Genomic DNA, 23339 nt, shown 5'->3' with positions numbered 1-23339 from the left:
TATGTCAACAATATATAGATTATAGCTTGAAAATGATTGATAAATGTATGATTAAATCCAAAAAAGAAAAAAAAAATGAAACATCCCAAAGAGCATGACAAAATGCCGATTACACACACATATATATAGTAATTAACCTGAAAATCAGAAGAAAAAAAAATTCAAACCTTTTCTATAAATTTTAGACAAATCAATAATAAAAAATATTATAATTGGCAAGCTAGAATTGTGGGTTCCATAGCAGTGGAACTATCTCTGTCACACATCTCAGATTTGATATTAATGACACCTTCTTCCTGCATAGTCAAATAGAAAATTAATTAGTACTATATACCTATATGTATAAATAAACTTTTGTATGTATAGAGTTTCAATTAAAGATGGTATATAGAGCAATCGAACCTTTGCAAGATTCCTCAGGTATGTTGTTGTATAACTTCCTGTTGGAAACAAAGCTTCAACTAGATCTGCTAAAACTAGTTGAGGCTGCGAAATGGCTCCATCAAACCAGTCTGAAATGGGAGAATTATACAAAAAGAAAGCACAGAAAAATTAATACAACCATCATCTCTAGAGCTTAATTAAAACAATACCAAGACCATGGTAGTATAAAAAAGAAAAATGATGAACAAAAACACATTTTTCTTTGAAGTGGTGTGAATAAATAAATTGAAACGAAGCAAAGATTATTGTTATTCTTTTTTATTCTAAAATAAATTCATACATATTTGAAATACTAAAATAGAGATTGATAATTCATTCATTATTGTGTTTTGACTGTTTAAAAAAAAAAAAAAAAATTGTTATCATCAAAATCAAAACCTAATCTACCAAGATTTTGATCTATCTTTTACATTTGGAATTCATCTCCATTAATTGAGCCCAAACCCTGTAAGTTTAATCTTTTAAGAAAATTAGTAGTTTAACATGGTATTATAGTTTAGTTTGACAAGAAGTCATAGGTTTGAGCCCCTTCTCTGCAATTTGCATTTCCCTTATTTATTTATTAGATATAAATTCAAAGTTCTATCTGTCTCTATCTATTGAATATGAATCCAAATCTATCTTTCTTCCCATGTGAAGAAAGGTGTTGAGGAACATGATAAGCCTGTTGAGCCAAAATCCTGCAAGTTGAAGCTTTTAGGAAAATCTATTGGATATAAATCCAAAATTGTCCCTCTCTCCATGTGAAAGAAGGTGTTAAGGAGTATGATATACATATTGAGCTCAAATCCTACAAACTTAAACTTTTAAAAAAATTGGTAGTTCAACAAACATATCCTAAAATTAAACCAATACCCTACCATTTTTCTAAATGCATGAAAGACATTAGTAAAGACAGTAGATATATAATTGATCTCGAAAATATATAATTACTCTAATGGTTAGAAGTAATGAATGTAGTGAAAATGATTAAGCATGCATGATGTCAAAGGACTTACCTAGTGTGGTTGAGTTTTGGATTCTTTTATCGTATCTCCATAAGCTTTTGTTTGTGAGAAAAGTGAAACAAGAGTACTCTTCAACATTTATAGTTTGGAGAAAGGTGGAGACATTGTAGCCCACAGGATCAGAAGTGTAACTTTCATCAATCACCACATCCACAGTTGACTGCATACAGATGTGAAATTTGATCAAGACTATTTCTACAAAAAGAACAACATTAGGGAAACAATATATTTCTTACCCTCCATCTTCTTGGAGTAAAAAGAAAGCATAAATGATAAGGTTATCATTTTTGTGACAAAACCCTAACATCTCTACTTGTATGAATTGTGATTGTTATAGGTTCTATTAAATTCCTAAAGTACTTGTACTTAAAGCATAATAAAATTTATAGTGCATTTGGTAGTGATTCTAGAAAATGTTTATATTCTTTCTAACACTTGAATAATAAAATTTTCAAGTGTTAAAAATGTTAGAAGCGTTTCCTAAAATCACTATCAAATGAGTTCTAAATCAAGAGTTCCAACTTACCAAATATTGTTTAAAAATTATAAGTACTGCAATTTATCTAAAAAGATCTATTATGGTGACATTCATCTAAAAAAAATCTAGATAAATAACCAAGGTTCACTTGGCACTTTTATGGTATGGTGCTTTTATCGTTAACACTTCGATTATATATACTTTAATTTCTAGAGAATCATGCATATATTATTAAGATATAAATCAGAAGTACTTATGACTACGTTTTAAATAATGTGTTACACTTTAAGTAAAACGTACTGATAAAAGAATCATTTCAAGTGATTTTTTAGATTTTTAAAAGTAATTTTTGAAATTTTGTCAAATCCTTGATCATTATAAGCAAAGGGTGTCAAAACATTAGGAAATGCTTCTAACCCTCCTAAAATTACTCTCCAAACTCAAATTCATTTATCAATGACCTATTTTCAACTCCTAATATGCATAAAGAATATCTTGTATGAGAGAATGTACGTGTAATGATGCATTTATGAAATTTATATATGTTTCATATCTATGTGTATATAATCTAATGATTTCTTTAATTGAACTTACACATAATATGGCATGCAGTTCGTCCAAATCATCAGGATTAGAAATGTTATAGGTAATTTTGTTGATGGAGCCATCCACATTCTCCCCACCTGCATCTTCCACATACTGTTCCCAAGTTTAGCAAAATATAACTAAATCAATGAAACCAAAAAAGGAAATTGGAAAATCAATTAGCAAAGTTAAAGGATTTTATCTCGTTTGCTGCAAGGAATGAGAAGCGTGACTTCTCGGATCTTATAATATAATTTTTTTTATTATTCATATTTGTATTTTTTTTTCCCCCTTTTTAAAGCTTGCCACCTTAATAAGCACTTGAAAAATCAATTAGCAAAAATAAATTATGAATTTATAGTGTTCCTTTATTTAAAAAGGAAAAAAATAGTTGGATACCATATTACTGATATTTTCATTCCTTGAATCCAACACATTCATATCCATTTCAAAATTAATTTCTTACCTTTAGCTTGTATGTGTCCTTTGTAAAAGACCAGACACCCTACAAAGAAGAAAGTAAGATGTAATGAGTAATACAATAAATCACATTTGTAAATGGTATTTATTTTTTAGCTGAATAGAAAAAGTCAAAATATTTATCTTTTTTTATTAAGTTAAAAATAACTTGTTGATATCAACCAATATAATTAAATTGAACCTATTGATAACAATAGGTTTGGAAAAAATACATACTTAAAAATTTAATTTATTTGTTGCCCTCAACTTAATTTCTCATGGATATCTAAATAAAGTTTTAGTCTTTATTTTTCCTTTTGTCAAAGGTTTGTTGCACCAAACATGATCTAACAACATATGAGAAAAGAAATGATTAGATAATATTTTCTAAATGGTTGTTTAATATTTGCCATACTAACATCGTTATAATTCATCCATGCAACTATTGGCTTGAATGATGCTGCAGCACTCTTGTTTGCAGCAACTTTAGTCAAGCACATATAGTTTTCTTTAACCTGCAAAATGAATCATAAATTACTATAAATTTCTAAGTAAAATCTTATAAATAAACCAAATGAATGAGCCAAGAACCTGCAAAATAAATAATAAAATATAATAAATTTATAAACGCCTTAACTCATTTATTTAATTAGCATGCATACAATGGACCTCTCTTCATTAATTAAATATTTACGAGAAAAGGAAACTCATGATTCAGACATGTCCTTATTATCGTGACTAAAGGTGTTTGGTAAAATTAATACTTATTACTTTTTAAGTTAAATTATATTTAAGTTGTTAACTTAAAACTTATTACTTAATTCTTATTTTAAGTATTAAGGTTATTTGATAAAATTAACTTAAAATATATTTTAAATAATCAAATTGACATATTTATATTTATAAATTATAATTAGGGTAAATGAGCTCAAATTAATAGTGGAGGTGTGGAGTAGTAAAGGAGATCATGCAAGTAATTAAGACAAATTGGGTAAAATGATAAAATAAAGATATAGACTTAAAAATAAATTATTTGGTTTTACTTATTACTTAAAGTTGTTCTTTTACTGTAAGTCATATCATTAATTTATTTTACCAAAGATACTTAATAAGTTACATTAAGTTATTAAGTCACCTTAAGTTATTATATTAATGTACTAAATACCCACTAAGTTTGTGTATGTTTACACTAAAATATTAAAAATCATAATTTGATCTTAAAACTTTTATATAACATTTGGTCAAATTTAATAATTATTACTTAATGACTTAAATTAACTTTAAATTAAATTATTTTTAAGTTATTAATTAAAAATTTATTATTTAATTTTTACTATATTTATTAAGATTGTTTAATAAATTTAATTTAAAATTTATTTTAAATCATGAAATTAACATATTAATCATTACTAGCTTTAACTAATATTTATCTTCATTAATTTTAACTAAAGTTTATTTTTATTCATAAAGCTCTAACTTTAAATGTTCAAACCAAGGGTTATGATATGAACCTTAGAGCAAAAAACATTCTTATAGTATATAGAATATACTATAAGGCCATGATCACTTCACTAAATGCTAAATGTTTATTGAAGTCTCCAAAAGGGAAAACCCTTTTATTCCAAGCCAATGAGGAACATTCCTCAATTATGACCCCTGAAGAGATCCCTTGGGAATCTCTAACTCATTCAAATACTTGGAATTTCACCCAGCTAGCCCTTCCAAAACCTATTCAAAATAGGAAACCTCTCTTTATCATGCAAGATGATAAAGGGAATGTCACCATTCAATTTCCAAAAAGAGAAGAAGGAACGAGTAGTAGAATCTCTACTCAAGAAAGTATAACTTCCTCTCCTCCTAGACAATATTTTGAGATAAATTCTCAAAGATCTTTAGTCAAATTAGACAATGTTAACTTCACTCCTAACATTCCTTAACCCATGTATGTTACACAGGAGTCACCTCCAACCTCTCCAATCCCTTCTCGAATGATGTAGGATGAACCAAACTAATTAATGGTTATACATAGTACCAAACCCTTTCAAATAGATAAGGAATACCTTAGCAAAGAGATGTGCCTTCCAAAACATGATTTAAAGAGAAAATGGTTCTTCTCTACCAAACTCACTACTCAAACTAGACATGAGTTTAGAGATGAATAGTATAAGTGTATGGAAAGAAATAGGATAGATATTCCTATGTTCACATACCTTGAAATGTATGTATGCCTCAAATAACAATATTGACTACCCTTTCCTAGAAGTCAATATGTTTCAAAAATGACAAATTTGGAAAACTATGTCCAACAAAACAATAGTTTCAAATCATCTTCCTTTAGAAGAAGTCCATATAATTGCTCAAAATACTGAAATAATAGCCTCTTCGTTCAAAACAATAAATCTCAAAGATAATGAAGGACGAACAACAACCTTAAAAGACTATAAAAAACCTTCAACAATAAAATAATTTTACAAATCAAATTCTAGGAACTCTCTCCTCTTAACTTGATAGGATCGAAGACAAACTAGAATACCATCAAATATCTCGTCAAATCATTACTCCTCACTTTTTAGATAGACATCTAGATAAGAATCGTCTAATTTTCAAACCCGTGGAAGTAAGGAATATGACACTTAATCCCTCAAACAATAATAATGATTTAATTCAAACTTTAACAAAGAAAATTGAACAATTAGATTTTTCAAACAAAGCGTCAACCTCAAATACAAAGTCTGTTAATGTTATAACAGAAATCGCTCCAACAAATGTGGATCAAATACAAACTATATTTGAGGAACATGACCCTCAAATAAATAGGATTGCTCATAACTTTAAACAGCAAACCAAAACTATGAATTGTTATCTTAAACCAACTCCTCCTGATCTTCAATATGAAAAAAGAAGCCAAATAGTCCAATCAAAGTATGATGGAGATGGCATCTATGAATGGAACATAGATGGAGTAAGTGATCATCAAGTCTTGAATATTCTTCAAGAAATGATCATGGCCTCTATAACCAATAAACCTAGAGGAAACTCTAACCACATGATCTGTGTACACCTGATGGCAGGATTCACAGGCCAGCTAAAAGAATGGTGGGACAATGCTCTTACTAAAGAAGAAACAACCTTTATTCAAACCAGCTTAGATGAAAGTGGAAACCAAAATTCAGTTCACACCTTAGTTTTCACTATAACCAAACATTTCCTGAGAGATCCAATTGTTTTCCAAGCTCATACCTCAGAAATCCTTCCAAACATCAGATGTAGAAAATTGAGCGACTATAGATGGTATAAAGAGGTATACTTTTCTAAAATCTACTCAAGAACTAATGTCAACCAACCCTATTAGAAAGAAAGATTCCTTAATGGGTTAGCAAATTTGAGAAAATTGAAGCATTATAGAGATGTCCTATAAGGTCTCTCTTATTAGGTATTGGATACCTTATCCATTTGAGAACCTTATTGAAAGACTTGTAATTAACAATAAGTCTAGGAACACCTCTTTCAATTTGTGAAGTTTTTTTAACATAGAAAGCGACACAAGTCCAAGGAGAGTGACTTTTTCTAATAAGATTTTTATCAAGTAAATCTTTTATTTCCTATTTGCAATGCTCAAGTAATTGAGCATTCATTTGAATTGGTCTTGCTTTAGTGGCAATTTGATTGTCATCAATTCCAACAATATATGGCAAGGAAACTTTATGTTGCTTTATATTCGAAAAGGCATTGGGAACAGAAGAACATAAATTTGTTTCAATTTTATTTTTAATTTTTTCAATTCCTGTTTGAATATCCTTTTGTAAAATATTTTCTTCCATTCTTTTGTAATATAATTATTTGCTTATAAATTTGATATGTGGTTTCTTCTTTTGAATTAGATTTACTTCATTATCTTCAAGAATATTTAATTCTTTCATTTTTAAAGAGCTAATAAATTTGAAACAAACTTCTTGACCTTTATAAATTGTTTTGAGTCCTTCTTCATCTACTCTAAAAGTATAGAGTAGAGCAAGGAAGGGTATTCCTAAGATTATCTCTTTATTTATGTCTTTGACAAGTAAAAGAGAAGTCTTGAAACAAATATTCTTATTACAAATATGAACATTTGAAATTTTGAAATCTATCTGTAAAGGTTTAGTGTTTGCACTAACAACACCTTGAATTTTTTTTTCAAAGTATACAGTAGGGATTAATCCTTCCTATACCCAATTTATATCAACACTAGAATCAACTAATGTAACAAATTCTTTTGAAAAATCAAGTTTGATAAAAAGTTTTACTTTGATGTGCCATTTTTGAGTTATCATTTTAGTTATAGTATTTGCAAACAATTGAGAAGATTATCCTTCTTCTAATTGTTTATCTTCTGTATTTTCTGAAGTTTGAATTTTTCCTTGTTCTAAGACTTTTAGTCTTGTTTCTAAATCTTGATTTTGAATTAACATGGTATTGATTTGAAATTTTATTTGGCTTATCTCATTTTGAAGGTCTTGAATCCCTATAGGTTTGGGTTGCTTAGAAAACTAATCTAACACAATTTTTAGGTTGTATTGATTTGTATTTTCTAGATTTCTTTCATTACTTTGTTTTTGGATTTCTAAATATTTTTTGAAATATTCTTTTTGAAGACTTTGGTCAGGAATTTTTTTCAATTAGTTCTATTAGGAATTTTGATCACTAGTTATTACATTAACTTGTTTGATATGACATACAATTTTCTAAACAATCACAAGATGATTGAGAATACTCATTTGAAGAACTTTCTTCAATCAGAAGAAGTTGATCGTCACTAGATGACTCTGACTATGACTTTGTTTTGATTAAGTTAATCATTTGTTGTTTTATGCGTTTTCCTGTATCTAAATCTGTAATTATTTCTTTGATTTTGCAATTTGGAGCAATATGCCATTTTTTGCCACATTTGAAACATTTCATATCTTCTTTATCTATTTAATTTTTGAAAGAAAATTTTGATATTTTTTATTTGAGTGTTTCTTGTGTTTAGGTTTCCTATAAAAGGATTCTTCTTTGAAGTTTGAATATTTTTTATTTAACCTTTTCTTCTTAGGTCTATAGTATTTTTCCTGTTTGGTTGGAGGAAACAGAGGATTATCATACCCATATTGAACACAGAATAATCCTAACTCTTTCTTTGATGTTCTAAGATCTTTTTTTAGGGTAGCATTAACCTTGATCAAGGAACAAAGATTTTATACTTCTTGACTAACGAAGTTTGCTAATTGACCATAGGTCAAGGAATCATAAGGGATAATACCATTGTACATCTATTTGATTCTCATTTGAACTCTTTGACTAAAGGATTTTGGTAACCGATTAAGGAATCTTTCTTTACAATAGGGTTGGTTGACATCAGTTCTTGAGTGGACTTTAGCAAAGTATACCTCTTTATACCATCTATAGTCGCTCAATTTTCTATATCTGATGTTTTGAAGGATTTTTGAGGTACGAGCTTGGAAAGCAATTGGATCTCCAAGGAAATGTTTGGTTACAACGAAAACTAAGGTATGAACCAAATTTTGGTTTCCACTTTTATCTAAGTTGGTTTGAATAAAGATTTTTTTTCTTTTTTAGTGAGAGCATTGTCCTACCATCCTTTGAGCTGGCCTATAAATCTTGCTATTAGGTGTACACAAATCCTGTGGTCAGAGTTTTCTCTAGATTTATAGGCTATAGAGGCCATGATCATTTCTTGAAGAATATTCAAGACTTGATGATCACTTACTCCATCTATATTCCATTCATAGATGTCATCTCCATCATACTTTGATTGGACTATTTGGCTTCTTTTTTCATATTGAAGATCAGGAGAAGTTGGTCTAGGATAATAATTCCTAGTTTTGGTTTGCTATTTGAAGTTATGAGCAATTCTATTTATTTAAGGGTCCTATTCTTAAAATATAGTTTGTATTTGATCCACATTTGCTAGAGTAATTTATGTTATAACATTAACAGACTTTGTATTTGAGGTTGACGCTTTGTTTGAAAGATCTAATTGTTCAATTTTCTTTGTTAAAGTTTGAATTAAATCATTATTATTGTTTAAGAGGTTAAGTGTCATATTCCTTACTTTCGCGGGTTTGAAAATTGGACGATTCTTATCTAGATGTCTATTTAAAAAGTGATGAGTAACTATTTGACGAGATATTTTATGGTCTTCTGGTTTGTCTTAAATCCTATCAAGTTGAAATAAGAGAGTTCCTAGAATTTGATTTGTAAAATTATTTTGTTGTTGAAGGTTTTTACAATCTTTTAAGGTTGTTGTTCGCCCTTCACTATCTTTGGGATTTATTGTTTTGAACGGAGAGACTATTATTTCAGTATTTTGAACAGTTATATGGACTTCTTCTAAAAGAGGATGATTTGAAACTATTGGTTTGTTGGACGTAATTTTCCAAAATTTTCCTTTTTGAAACATATTGACTTCTAGGAAAGGGTAGTCAATATTGTTATTTGAGGCATACATTTCAAGGCATGTGAACATAGGAATATCTATCCTATTTCTTTCCATACACTTATACCATTCATCTCTAAACTCATGTCTAGTTTGAGTAGTGAGTTTGGTAGAGAAAAACCATTTTCTCTTTAAATCATGTTTTGAAAGGTGCATCTCTTTGCTAAGGTATTCCTTATCTATTTGAAAGGGTTCGGTTCTATCTATAACCATTAACTGGTTTGGTTCGTTCGACACCATTTGGGAAGGGGTTGGAGAGGTTGGAGGTGACTCCTGTGTAACATACCTGGGTTGAGGAATGTTAGGAGTGAAGTCAACATTGTCTAATTTGACTGAAGTTCTTCGAGAATTTATATCAAAAGATTGTCTAGGAGGAGAGGAAGTTCTACTTCCTTGAGTAGAGATTCTACTACTCTTTCTTTATTCTCTTTTTGGAAATTGAATGGTGACATTCCCTTTATCATCTTGCATGATAAAGAGAGGTTTCCTATTTTGAATAGGCTTTGGAAGGGCTAGTTGGGTGAAATTCCAAGTATTTGAATGAGTTAGAGATTCCCAAGGGATCTCTTCAAGGGTCATAACTGAGGAATGTTTCTTATTGGCTTGGAATAAAAGGGTTTTCCCTTTTGGAGACTTCAATAAACATTTAACATTTACTGAAGTGGTCCTGACCTTATAATATATTCTATATACTATAAGAATGTTTTTTGCTCTAAGGTCCATATCATAACCCTTGGTTTAAACATTTAAAGTTAGAGCTTTATGTATAGACATATCATTTATACAACTTAACTCTAGGTCTAGAAGACGGTTGAAATAAACAAGGCCATGTGCTATGTTTGATTCCATGACTCCTAACAAGGAATCATCGAAGTTATTGTGTATCGCATCTTTAAGGCAAACACAAATTGGCTTGTTTAACCCAATTCAGGTTAAGGGTTTGTCTGCCACCTGTATGGCTCATATATGGAGGATTTTGTAAGCTTGATCTCTTAATTGTTTGATGTCTCTAAGGTTAAGGAGTTCTATAGTTTCAGTTTCCGATCCTATAGAATGTGTTTTCCGACACCTTGATTTTATACGTTGATATAAATTTGAAAGTTTCTATTTGATAAATATCTTTGATATTTTGTTTGGGCATGTCCTAATTTTTGATATATTGTTCCAAAGTATCAATTGTTACATTCAATTGATTATCAAATTTTGAAGTATTTTCTTCTAACATCTTGAGATGATGTTCCATTCTACTCATATTACTATGAGAGCTACTTCTATAAAGATTTCCAAACAAATTTGACATTTTTGTCCTATGGTTTCTTTGTTCAAATCCTGGGCAACTTAGTGGTACCACCACCGGGAACACCTAAACGCCACCATGGTTATAACGGCTTACCAACGGATACAAGGGTTGACCAACACTAAGCAATTGAGATTTAAGCAAATAATCATAAAATGAAATGACAAATTAAATTTGAAAATAACTATTTTTGGCTTGGATACCAAATACAATAGGATCAACAGATGAGAGCAGAAAGTCGAAAGAAGAACACTTCAATATGAAAATCAATAAGAACTTTGAAGAAATCTCCTAGTTAAATCTGGAGGAGTCACAATGGTCTCTCTTAAAACCCGGATAACTAAGACAGAGCTTCTCGAAAGTTCATAAACTTTCAAAGAGGTTCTTTGAATGTATAGTAATAAACTTGATGCATAGTTAAATTTGAAATATAAACTTTCATTCAAAATACAAAATATACAAGAACTTTGAAATTTTGAAACTTACAATCTTTGCAGAGAGCTTTACAATAGAATTTGAGAGCTTTCTTAAGTACAAGGCTATCATAGAGAGAAATCTCACTTGTTTTCTCTCTCTAAGTTTTTTCTAAAACTTTCGATGTCTTACAATAAGAAGAGTGAGCCTTTTATAAGCTCTTGGAGACGGATTTGAAATCCTTTGAAGTGCATGGAATTGAAAAACTTTTGAATCCACCGAAAGTTGTTTGTCTTCTTGTGCAGGTGTCTTTGAATTTGAAGGCAGTTTTGAAGCCCACCATTTTGATCCACTGATTTTAAGAGTGGTTTTGATGAGTCATCAACAGCCCACTCGGATTTGAAAATTTTTAAGTTTGTAGGGGGTCATTACCAGTTTCCATGGGCCTTGAGGTCTTTGAGGAATCTAAGGTTCTTTGAGAGCTTGCCATGATAGTCAAAATCTCTACAGAAAATATCATCCCAAGCATTGTTGTGGATAATGTTTTTGACATGTAAGCCAAGCTGTCTTTTTCAAAGAGCTTTGAAGACGGAGTTTGAAGGAGGCGTGGATGCATCAATCCAAGGGTGTATACGGAAGTCCGTAACACATGTCTTTATTAACATCCCCTAAAAAGACAGAGAATGCAACATCTTCATCAAATCCAGAAAAGTCTTTAAAGCTTTTTTCTTAAGTAGTTTGAGATGCTTTTTGAATTCTTTATCTGAAGGAAAAGAAGTTCGTGATAACAAGAAAGCATCAGTTGGAATTGGAAGAGTAGTCTTTAAAGGACTTGGTTTTGAAGGAGAATTTTTTGAAGATATCCATTGACAGATATGAGAAATTTGTTGTGTAGTCGAAGGATTCGACCACCATTTGACTTTGAATTCCCCTGCCAAATGCGCGGGAAAATGGGATGGAATCATCAATGAGAAAATAAAATCCCAACAGAGAATCCAAGGAATTTGAAATCTTGAAAGGAAGAATAATACTTTTGAACAAGGATTCAGAATCAAATAACTTCCATGCTCAATGAAGTAATTATATCCTTCAAGAATTTGAGGACAGAATATGTCCTTAATGGCCCCAAAAAATAACCATCTTGGAACCAATTTGGAAAATCATTTTGAGTTTTGATTTCATCTCCCCAATAAATAAAAAACCAAGAATAATCAAAGGGGCAAAAGAAAAAGATATAGTACCAAGCATTAATATAATCATAGTAATCATATGACTTTGGCCTAAAGTTTTGAGAAAACATTTTGTGAGTATCAGGAGATTGACCCCACACTTTTGAAGAAAGAACTTTGCAAATCTTGCATTTTGAATAACAAATATTTCTAAAAGTTTGATTTTTAATATGAAAATTTTCTACAGAATATGTGTCAACTATAATAAACTCATAAAACTTACGAGTTTTTTCCAAGTTGTTTTGAAGAAAATATTTCCCATGAGGAAAGATTTTTGAAATATCTAGTTTCCCAAAGTATGAAAGATGATAAGGTTCAAGAATTTGTACCTTCATAATATGGGTCTTAGCCACATATTGTTGATTTTGATTGGAAGAGGTCGTTTGGGCAAATGTTGGTTTGGTCTGGTTTGAAGGAATAGTTCCAAGAACTTGGAATCTATTTTAGGTTTAAGTATTGGGCTTTTCTTGTTTAACTGTAGGCATTGCATAAGAGACTTTTGTAGTTTTTGAATTGGATTTGGGCTTTTGAGAGCTCATTTTCCCCGTAGAAACTCACGTGATAAAAAACCAGGAAGAATGTTTTAATCACCTTTGATAAATTCAATTTCAAAATCGAAAACCGACAAAATAGATTTTGAATCAATTTCAAAAATTTCAAAAGTCTCTGAATAAGGGGATTCAAAAAAAAAAAAAAATCAAATTGATTCAAAAGCTATTTTGTCAGTTTTCAATTTTGAAATTGAAAACATGTGTTACGGACTTCCGTATACACCCTTGGATTGATGCATCCAAGCCTCCTTCAAACTCCATCTTCAAAGCTCTTCAAAAGAAACAACTTGGCTTACGTGTCAAAAACATTATCCGCAACAATGCTTGGGGTCTTTTTTGTAGAGATTTTGGCTATCGTGGCAAGCTCTCAAAGGACCTCAGATTCCTCAAAGACCTCAAGGCCTGTGGAAACTGGTGATGACCCCCTAAGGACTTCAAAATTTTCAAATCCGGGTGGGCTACTGATGACTCATCAAAACCACTCTTAAAATTAGTGGATCAAAACAGTGGGCTTCAAAACCGCCTTTAAATTCAAAGACACATGCACAAGAAGACAAACAATTTTCGATGGATTCGAAAGTTTTTCAATTCCGCTTACTTCAAAGGATTTCAAATCCATTTCCAAGAGCTTATAAAAGGCTCTCTCTTCTCATTGTAAGGCATCAAAAGTTTTAGAAAAAACTTAGAGAGAGAAAACAAGTGAGATTTCTCTCTGTGATAGCCTTGTACTAAAGAAAGCTCTCAAATTCTGTTGTAAAGCTCTTTGCAAAGATTGTAAGTTTCAAATTTTCAAAGTTCTTGTATGTTTTGTATTTTGAATAAAAGTTTAGATTTCAAATTTAACTGTGCATCAAGTTTATTACTATGCATTCAAAGAACCTCTTTGAAAGTTTATGAACTTTTGGGAAGCTCTGTCTTAGTTATTTGAGTTTTAAGCGAGACCATTGTGACTTCTCCATATTTAACTGAGAGAGTTTTTCAAAGTTCTTATTGATTTTCAAATTAAAGTGTTCTTATTTCGACATTCTACTTTCATTTGTTTCTTAAGTAGTTTGGGATGCTTTTTGAATTCTTATTTGAAAGAAAAGAAGAAGAAAGCAGAATATCGAATGAAGAACACTTCAATATGAAAATTAACTTTAAATTAAATTATTTTTAAGCTATTAATTTAAAATTTATTATGTAATTTTTACTATATTTATTAAGATTATTTAATAAAATTAATTTAAAATTTATTTTGAATCATGAAATTAACATATTAATCATTACTAGTTTTAACTAATATTTATCTTCATTCATTTTAACCAATGTTTTTTTTGTTATTATTCATTTAAAGCAATAATTTTATTTATTTTGTTCAACGTCAAGTACCGTAGATACATAAAATGACCACAAATATAAAAATGAGTCATGTAAAATATACTATTATTAGAAGTGGACAAATATGACAAAAAATATTTGAGATTAAGAATAAATTAATTATTTTAATTTAATACTTAAATTTATTTTTAATTTTAATGGCATTGTATTTAATGTTATTAAAAAGAAAAGAAAAAAAAACCTCATATTAATTTGAATATCAATTTCATACTGACCGAGTCATAGACTGCATTGGCTCTGACCTCAAGGTTTGAAAAAACTCCCAAGTATTTGATCCATTCAGCTCGCTGCCATTAATAACATGAAGGATAAATGATCACACATATTATTAATTTTTTGAAGTAATTTATCAACGTGTGGACTATTACTTTTGGTACCCTACCCAACCCTAATAGGATGCCTTTACGAAGCAAGTAATTGAATTTAGGGTGAGTTTAGAAAACATTGAGGACGGGTGAGAGAGAGAGAGAGAGAGAGAGAGAGAGAGGATTCAACTAAAATAGAAATTGGAGAAGAGTTGTCATTTTTCAAAGGAAGGCATACCTGGAGGGGAGTGTCCTCTTCGGAAGGAAGAAAAGAAGCAAAATTGCAGGCTTGTGGTTGATCAGTGTTGCTAATAAAATGAGCTGAAAATTGGTGAAGCAGCTGTGGCTCACTCTTACTGATTATATGGATTTCTCCTTGTTCGTATGATTTTAAGACGCATTCTGAAGCCACGGACTCTGATGTCATGCCCTTCAAGTTCCCCACTGAACCCAAGAGCTGTCCCAATTGCATACAAACACACAAGTAAAGCCACCTTATTTTGGGCACCCCATTGAGGAAATAAGTCATTCCATTTCATTTTCACATGGGAATGTTTGGAGAGTGAGCCAAAAATAAATAAATAAATTCAATTTTATTTTCTATTCATTAAATTGTTTCAATTTTTTTTTTTTTTTTAGAATTGCTATAAATTATCAAGAAAGTTCAAATGAATTTTTCAAAAATGTTAGAATTTAGTAGGAAAATAAAAATTATCTTCCCTAACTTTTTATAATTTTGGAAAAAAAAGAAGAAAAAAAAGAAAGAGAGGGTGGTGTAAAAGTTTCTATATTTTGTATAAAAAAATTTCCTTTTAAAAATAAAAAATAAAAAGTGTATCCACATGTCACCTGAACTTATATTAAGAATAAAAAGTAGAAAGTAAAATAATAGATAGGAATAAATAAGGGGATTTTTCATTAAAAGAAAAAGGAAAAAAAAAAAAACTTCTGTCTGATTTTTAGAAATTATTTAAAAAAATAATTCTTAAAAATGCTTCCATGATACTTTTAAGAACAAGGTCACATCTGAAAGCTCAATGTTAACAAGACAAGAAGCTAGAAGGAGAAGGAGAACAAGAAGATGATGATAAAAGGGGGTTTTGGGTTACGGTTAGAGCTGTGTTTTGCCAGATTGAATTTTAAAAATTGAAAATGTGATGGTTCAGTTTTGAAGTTGTAGCCTGTAGGCCTCAATTCCTGATCAACAAGACACACCATGCGTTAGCAAAATTATGAGACAGCTAAAGGGGGTGTGTCTTGTTGAAGAATCCAGACAATAAATCCAACGGAAAACAGTAGCCTTTTACCATTGCAAACTCCCTATTGGGCGGATACAAACCAACTCCTTTATCCACATTTCAACTTACAAAAGCCAGGATGCTCACCTCAAAGAAGGAAACTGAAATTTAAAAAGAAAACAAAAGACAGACAGATTGTGAGACAAGATAAAAAAAAAAAAAAAAAAAATAGAGAAGGGGGAAATATTGCCATATGTTATTACTCATGCCTTGGTTTTTGGTCAATCCGTTTCATATTTTGTGATCTAAGAAACACTTCTAATATTTTTAACACTTACAAATTTTTATCTTTCAATTATTAGAAAAATAGAAATACTTTCTAAAATCACTTTTAAACGCACTCTTAAAATTTGTTTGGTAGTGATTCTATGAAGCGTTTTTACCTCTTCTAACACTTGAAAAATAAAAATTTTCAATTATTAGAAAAGCTAAAAGTGCATCTTATAATTACTACCAAACACATTTTTTAACCCGTTTGGTAAGAAGCGTTTTTAACATTTCTAATCCTTGAAATTTTTATTATTTAAGTGTTAGAAATACTAGAAATGTTTTTTAGAATCACTACCAAAACGTTTCTATCATTTCTAACATTTAAATGATAAAAAATTTCAAGTATTAGAAAGACTAAAAACATTTTCTAGAATCACTATCAAACAAGCTCTTAGAGTGTATTTAACAGTAATTTTAGGAAATGTTTCTAACATTTCTAATACTTAAAAATTTTTATTTTTCAAGTATTAGAAATATAAGAAACACTTTTTAGAATCACTATCAAACACATTCTTAAGTGGTGTTTGTTTTTTTACTTAATTCTAAATAGAACCTTAATGTTTAATAGTATTAAATATTATGTTATTTGTTTTTGTAGTATTTTATTTCTATTAAGTATTAAAAAAAAAAAAACAACTTAAATTCTGAAAATAAATTGCTTTCAATAAAAAGTCAAAAAAACAAACATCATCTTAGGTGGTGTTTGTTTTTTGGCTGAATAGAAAAAGTCAAAATATTTGGCTTTTTCTATTCAGTTAAAAGTAACTTATTGACATCAACTAACATAATTAAACTAAACTTATTGGTAATAAGTTCACTTTATTATGTTGGTTAATATCAAAAAGTTATTTTTAGCTGAATATTCAGCCAAAAAACAAATACCACCTTAATCTTTTATAGTTTATTGGTTATTTTGAATGCAAAGCTACATAAATTTTAGTAACATTTACATCATATTTGATTAAAAGAAAAAAAAATCAAAATAATTTTCTCATATTTGTGTGTAATATGCATTAAAATAAACAAAATGAAGATAAAATAGTATATGTTAGGATATAATTTTTATTGAATAGAATATCCTTGGATATTAAATTTGATGGGCATAATATCCTAAGGTAATATATATAATAGAATGTGTTTCTACTTAATTTGTAAAATGAAATTTTTATTATTTTTTAATATTTAAAATAAAAAACATATTGCATTACAATATTTTATATATATATATATATTAATATTATTTTATAAATATTTTTTTATTTCTTTTTTTTAACCATAACTTGAATTTTATAACAAATAAATTTATAATATATAAAATATATATATTTTACGTCTTATCCTATTTCATTGAATATATGATAAGATATAACATATTGTATTTTGTCTTATCATATCTCATTCCTTATCCACCATACTAAACATAATCTAAATCTATCATGTTAATATTTCACTCCTCCACTGAATAATAGTTGTTGTTGGAACCCTTACAATTATTATTATTGGGAGGATCCATCCGGTGGAAATGGACATGTGTGTGTGCTTTTTCCGAAAGGCAAAGATAAGCATGAGTAAAGTGTTTGAGGTTCCATTCTTGGCTTTGAGGGAGTGGGAAACATTCAATTCACAAGCAAAGAATAATCCTCTCAATAACTTGGCTTATATTTTGGGCATCCTATTTCTTTCTTAGCTAATTAAGGTATGCCCAATGCCGTACGTAAAAGACAATACAAATAGGAATTTTTTTTTTAAATTTCTCTTTTCCTATGGTTGTTTTTTTTTTTTTAAATTATTTTCAAATAGAATAATTTTTAAAATTTTAAAAGAGATTTTTTCAAAATTTTAAAAATAAATTTTTAAAGTTTGTTAAACAACTGATTTTTATAAGGAAATATTTCCAAATATTTTGAAAGTATTTCTAATTCTCTCTAAATTAATCTCTCAAATGCAGGCTTCGTTTCAAGAAGAATAATTGGCAATAATATGATTACATACCTGGAAAATACTCTGTATCAACAGAGTAGTTGGACAAGGGAATCACAAATGATTTGATCCTTGCTGTGCAGTATTTTGTCCTTGCTGCCATTCTTGAATTATCCTAATTCATCAAAATAAATAAATAAATAAATAAATCAGAAAATATATATATATATATATATATATATATATATATATATATATGATGATGATGAAGAGTTCATGCTTGGTTTGGACCTGGGCTGGTCTCATTGAATTCGACGTGACTTTGAATTCTGGGCCAAAATGTGTATTTCAACAACCTAGCCCAAAAGAAAAGATGCAACGCACATGTTGCCTATAAAGGCGCAACTGACCATTAAGTAGGCTTTAGTTAGATCCAACCAAGGCCAAATCTGCAAACCCCATTTTCATTACCAATCAATTTTTGGCTTTTGTTGGGCTGGCCCATACTTTTGGAAGTTTTGCTCACAGCCAGAAAGGATTTGGGCTTTGGGCTGAACCATGTTCAGACTAGTACTTAATTATGGGCTCATAACCACATTTTTTTCTCTCTAATGGCAATAGTACTTGAAAAATAGACATTGTGCACCCGTGAACTTATTATGTATAGTAAAAAAGTGATAGAATAATAATTAATATCCTCTTAAAAAAAGGACCTTTTTTAAGAAAGGAAAATCCACTGCTATTGTGAATTTGTAAGGCAAATTCTTCAATTTTCCTTCAAGTCTAATTCAATCATCAGTGTGTGGCTACCATTCAATGAGTTCTTTTCATGTGTTTGGCCCCAAAATGATTCCAAGGGGGGAAAAGAAAAAAAATCAAAGTTGGTATTCCCCATTCTATGTGGATGGATACATAGAAAGAAAGAAAGAAAGAGAGAATACCTGGATGAGAAGATAGCTCTTGCCATCAACCCCATTCTTAATGACCTTGAATGTCTGCCCATAATATACATGGAAGTACACTGCATCTTCCACCTTTGAAATGTTACCCACCTTCACACTTTCTATGTCTGCACTCACACCAGTCTGAAGCCGCCCACGACTACCCACCAACAAAAACAAGAAGAAGAAGAAGATGTACTGCAACATGGAGCACTAAATCAGTGAATGAACCCGGAGAACCACACCCTCTTCGTCTCTAAACACTAGTGCTGCGAACTAGCTCTAGCGCATGTGAGAGAGAAGAAATAAGATACAAGAGCTTTTGGAATGGTATGGTGTGACTGTTAGTGAAGGTGTGGGGTCATTTCATTTTCAAGGAGTGGTTGATTGCTGGTTTTGTTGGTATGCGTACAAGTATATATAAATATAAATATATATATTATTTTATATGTACGACTAAAAACAACTATGATCAGTCTATGACCCGTGAACCTTCAATGCTTTAACCCACATTGCCTTCATGTATGTTTGTCTGGTAGTTTTCATCAGTTTGCCATTTGTTTCAATTATCTTAGGACTTGGGGTAGTGGCATCAGCCCATGTGCACTGCACCGCCATCACTCTTGCGCACTTGGCTGATTGTCATGGGTTCCATCCATATAACTATTACTTTACTACTTTTTTATGTCTCCATTCACACTTATTTTTCTTACCAATTCTAGCAATTCACCTAAGGCTACTTATACTACTTTTGTCTTATTCTTTCAAAAAGTCTTATGTTCAACAGTGTATTATAAGTTTCATAAAAAGTATATAGGTCCAGGAATTTTCTATTTTCCCCCATGGCAAGGTGGGATTAAAGGTAGGAGGGTTAGGCACGTTCATGGTCACTTTTGGCGGTCGATCCACCTCCACCTTCACGAGCTAGTTAAGTGGCAAAGGGAGGCTATGCGCAGGAAAAGGATAAGGAGTTTTCCATCATAAGCTACATACAGCAGTGGATAGCTAGCAGCTGGAACCGACAGCACTATGTTGGGTGACACAGTTTCCTGTCTCAACCAAAAACCGAGTCAGACCAGGATCAACTCTTTTGGTTTTTTTTTATAAAGACAAAGAGTCCATATACATAATCCTAATCCCAATTAAATATCCCGTTTCTCATATATGTGGAAATTAATTCCTCTAAAAATTTTAAAAATGATGAAAATTGATTAGAAAAAAGAAGAAGAAGAAGAAGAAGAAGAAGAAGAAAATTTTGGATAAAACTTTGATATATTATAACACAATTGTAAAAATATTTTTAATAATATATAGATAATATAATTAATAATATTTAAATATAAGTCAATTTTCAGTTATCTTAATTTAAATACAAGATTTCAATAACCCTAATGATATTTAAATATAAGTTACCTTTCTCTCAACTAAAATATAATATTTTTTTTTTCATCCAATTAATTTTATTATCTAAAAAGTATTCTTCATAAAATATTTTTTTTAAAAAACTTATTTTTAAACATTTTGGTCGTTGATAATTTTGTTATTTAGAGTTTTTCATTTTTATTTATTTTTAAGTGATAAATATCTTATATTTAAGACATAATAAAATATTTATATATTTTGTAAATTTTATCATATATAAACAAAATAAAGTTATCTTTGTTATACTATTTCAATATTTATATATTTTTTTTAATTTTTTAATTTTCATTCTCATTGATGGTAGTGTTACCTTTTGTTTGTCTTAACTTGACCATGGTTATAACTTTTATATTTGGTTATAATTTTTATTTTATATTTTTTTTATTAAAATATCATATTTGATATTGATATTAATTTTCTCATAATTTAATTAGGAATTCAAATTTTTATATTTCAAGCATTTTTTTATATCAATAATCATGTTTTTAAACGATTAGAAAAGAAATATTAAATTAAGAAAATAGTTGTACGATAAATGAAAATAATTTAAAATGTTTTACAATAATGTGATTTTGTATATATATTAATGCCAAATAAAGTGTTTTTTTCTTTTATTTTAAATAAATTAAAAATTAAAAATTTATAGTCATCTATCTTTCTCTATTTAAGTGATCTACATAATTAAATTCACACTTATTCCTATTTTGACATATTAAATAGTATTAAATTATTTACGAACTTGTGCCTTTGTAAAAAAAGAAATAAAATGTCCATGCTACAATTATATTACTTCATAGTCATGAAACTAATTACACAAAACAATGTATCTTCTTCTACATAACAATATAATATCAATGATAAGTACGCATTATGAAGCCCCATCACCCCTATTCCTATTTTAATAATAATGATGATTGTGACTACTTTGTTTCCACAAACCATGTATAATTGAGGTTTTGCTTTCTCTAACATCCATTTCATTACGCAAATGAGTAAATATAGGTCAACCACTTGACATACATTTTATCGACTCAAAGGCATAATAAGTAGACCGATATATAAAGGCCCCTCATACTTATTTTATATGAGATCAAATAGTGGAGTCCAAGTGCTAAAGTACAACTAGGTAGTGTAATAATGTTGAACAAATGATCTAAAATTAATTGAACAAAAACAACATGTTCGAATATGTTTGCATGGGAATTTGTATATTAGTGTTTTACCCACTTATGCATCCACATTTATGTAGATTAAAATGATATGTTCAACCATCGCTTGAGCTCTTTTTACTATCTTTACTAGTCTTCACATGAAATAGTCCTTAAAAGTGGTTATACAAAATGACCTTAAATTTAGCCCAAACCACATTTGCATTAATCATAGCATCAACATGTGGAGTGTATTCTTTTCCTCAAGTAAGTCAACTAACACAATGTTCTCTTGTAGCAAAGTAACTATTAATTACCTAATGAAATGCCAAATTAACCAATGTAGTAATAAGTAAGCTCCATGCCCTTTTAAGGACACTATTTACTACTCTAACATGTTCTAGTTATTATATCATATATCAACTTCCATCATGTAATAGTGCCTATTTCTTAAAAGTGATGACCTTTAACCAATTTAATACATCTTGATTAATCCTGCCATTTGTGTCCACATACACGTTGAACTTTTCCACAATAGTTTTAAACCCTACTTTACACAAAAGTTTTTGCAAATATTTTTTTTAAAATCATGTCATAAAGTTGCTAGCAAGATGGTGCATACAAATTCGATGATATGCATTTGGCTCAAACCAACCAAGATGAACATCAACAAATTCAACCATAGTGCCTAGATAGTGATAAAAGGTAATACATGCCAAAAACCATTCTTAACTATAAAAATACAAACCTTGTTTTTCTCATTTCCCTCACCCACAACATATTCTAGTGTTATCCTTGATAATTATTTATTTGAAATTAGAATTTTAAACAAATTGAAAAGAGAATGATTGGATCTAGAGGCTTTCTTAAGTCTTAGATTCCCACTAAACATAAGCATTCTAAACATGCCTCATGGTCTAACTTACACAATAATTTATGGACATAATCCCACTACAATGTTTGTAACAACACTTCATGACTAATGAAACTTTAAGCAACAATAGAGACTCTTTGAATAATTGATGTCATTTGCTTTTATGGTTTTTTTTTTCTGTTATATTTTTTTCTTTTTCGTTTATTATAAAATTTGAAAGTTTGAGATTTTGCTTATAAAATACCTATGTTAGAGAGCATGATATGCATATTGAACCTAAAACCTATAAGTTTAAACATTTAGGAAATTTGGTTGTTCAACATGGTATCAAAGCTTGATTTAGCGGGAGGTCGTGGGTTCGAGCTATTTCTTCGCAATTTGCATATTCATTCCCCCATTTGGTATCTCTCTCCCTAATTTATAATTTTTTGGTATCTCTCTCCCCCATCTTTTTCTATCTTTTGGATATGAATCCAAATTTTGTCCCTCTCTCTACTAAGACAAGGTGTTGGAAAATTGGTTGTTCAACAACCTAGAGGGAGTGAATAGGTATTAATCCATTTTTGGCCCAAGTTTTTATTTTTTATTTTTTTTTTATTTTTTAAGAATTATAGAATAGAAATAAATCACACAAAAGATAATGATTTTATATGGAAAACCATCTACAAAGTCTTTCAAAGACTTTGCAAATGTAAAAACCATGAGGTCAAGAGGCCACAAAATACAAATCCAATATGAGAAAATAAAGGCTAAACTTAAATGAGAAAAACACCCAAGAGGGGGGTGAATTGGGTTTTCCAAAATCGTTTTCAACACAACAAATTCAAGTACAATAGAAGCAA

At 29.6% G+C, this 23339-nt stretch overlaps 1 protein-coding gene across 1 annotated transcript; it reads right to left on the bottom strand.

The window, feature by feature from the left end:
- Positions 1–19380, bottom strand: LOC117912075. Its single transcript, XM_034826534.1, has 11 exons — positions 19054–19380; positions 18185–18287; positions 16010–16023; positions 14863–15081; positions 14535–14606; positions 3393–3488; positions 2981–3019; positions 2524–2628; positions 1443–1611; positions 403–512; positions 1–296 (listed from the first exon to the last, which is right to left on the bottom strand). Exons 1-11 carry the CDS (start codon positions 19258–19260, stop codon positions 207–209), a joined length of 1224 nt encoding a protein of 407 aa, XP_034682425.1. The 5' UTR covers positions 19261–19380; the 3' UTR covers positions 1–206.
- Between the last annotated feature and the right edge of the window lie 3959 nt (positions 19381–23339).

The sequence above is a fragment of the Vitis riparia genome, chromosome 4 (genome assembly GCF_004353265.1).
Source record: "Vitis riparia cultivar Riparia Gloire de Montpellier isolate 1030 chromosome 4, EGFV_Vit.rip_1.0, whole genome shotgun sequence".
Taxonomy (NCBI): Eukaryota; Viridiplantae; Streptophyta; class Magnoliopsida; order Vitales; family Vitaceae; genus Vitis; species Vitis riparia.
The sequence above is the reverse complement of the archived record's forward strand: the minus strand, read 5'-3'. Positions and strand labels throughout refer to the sequence as shown.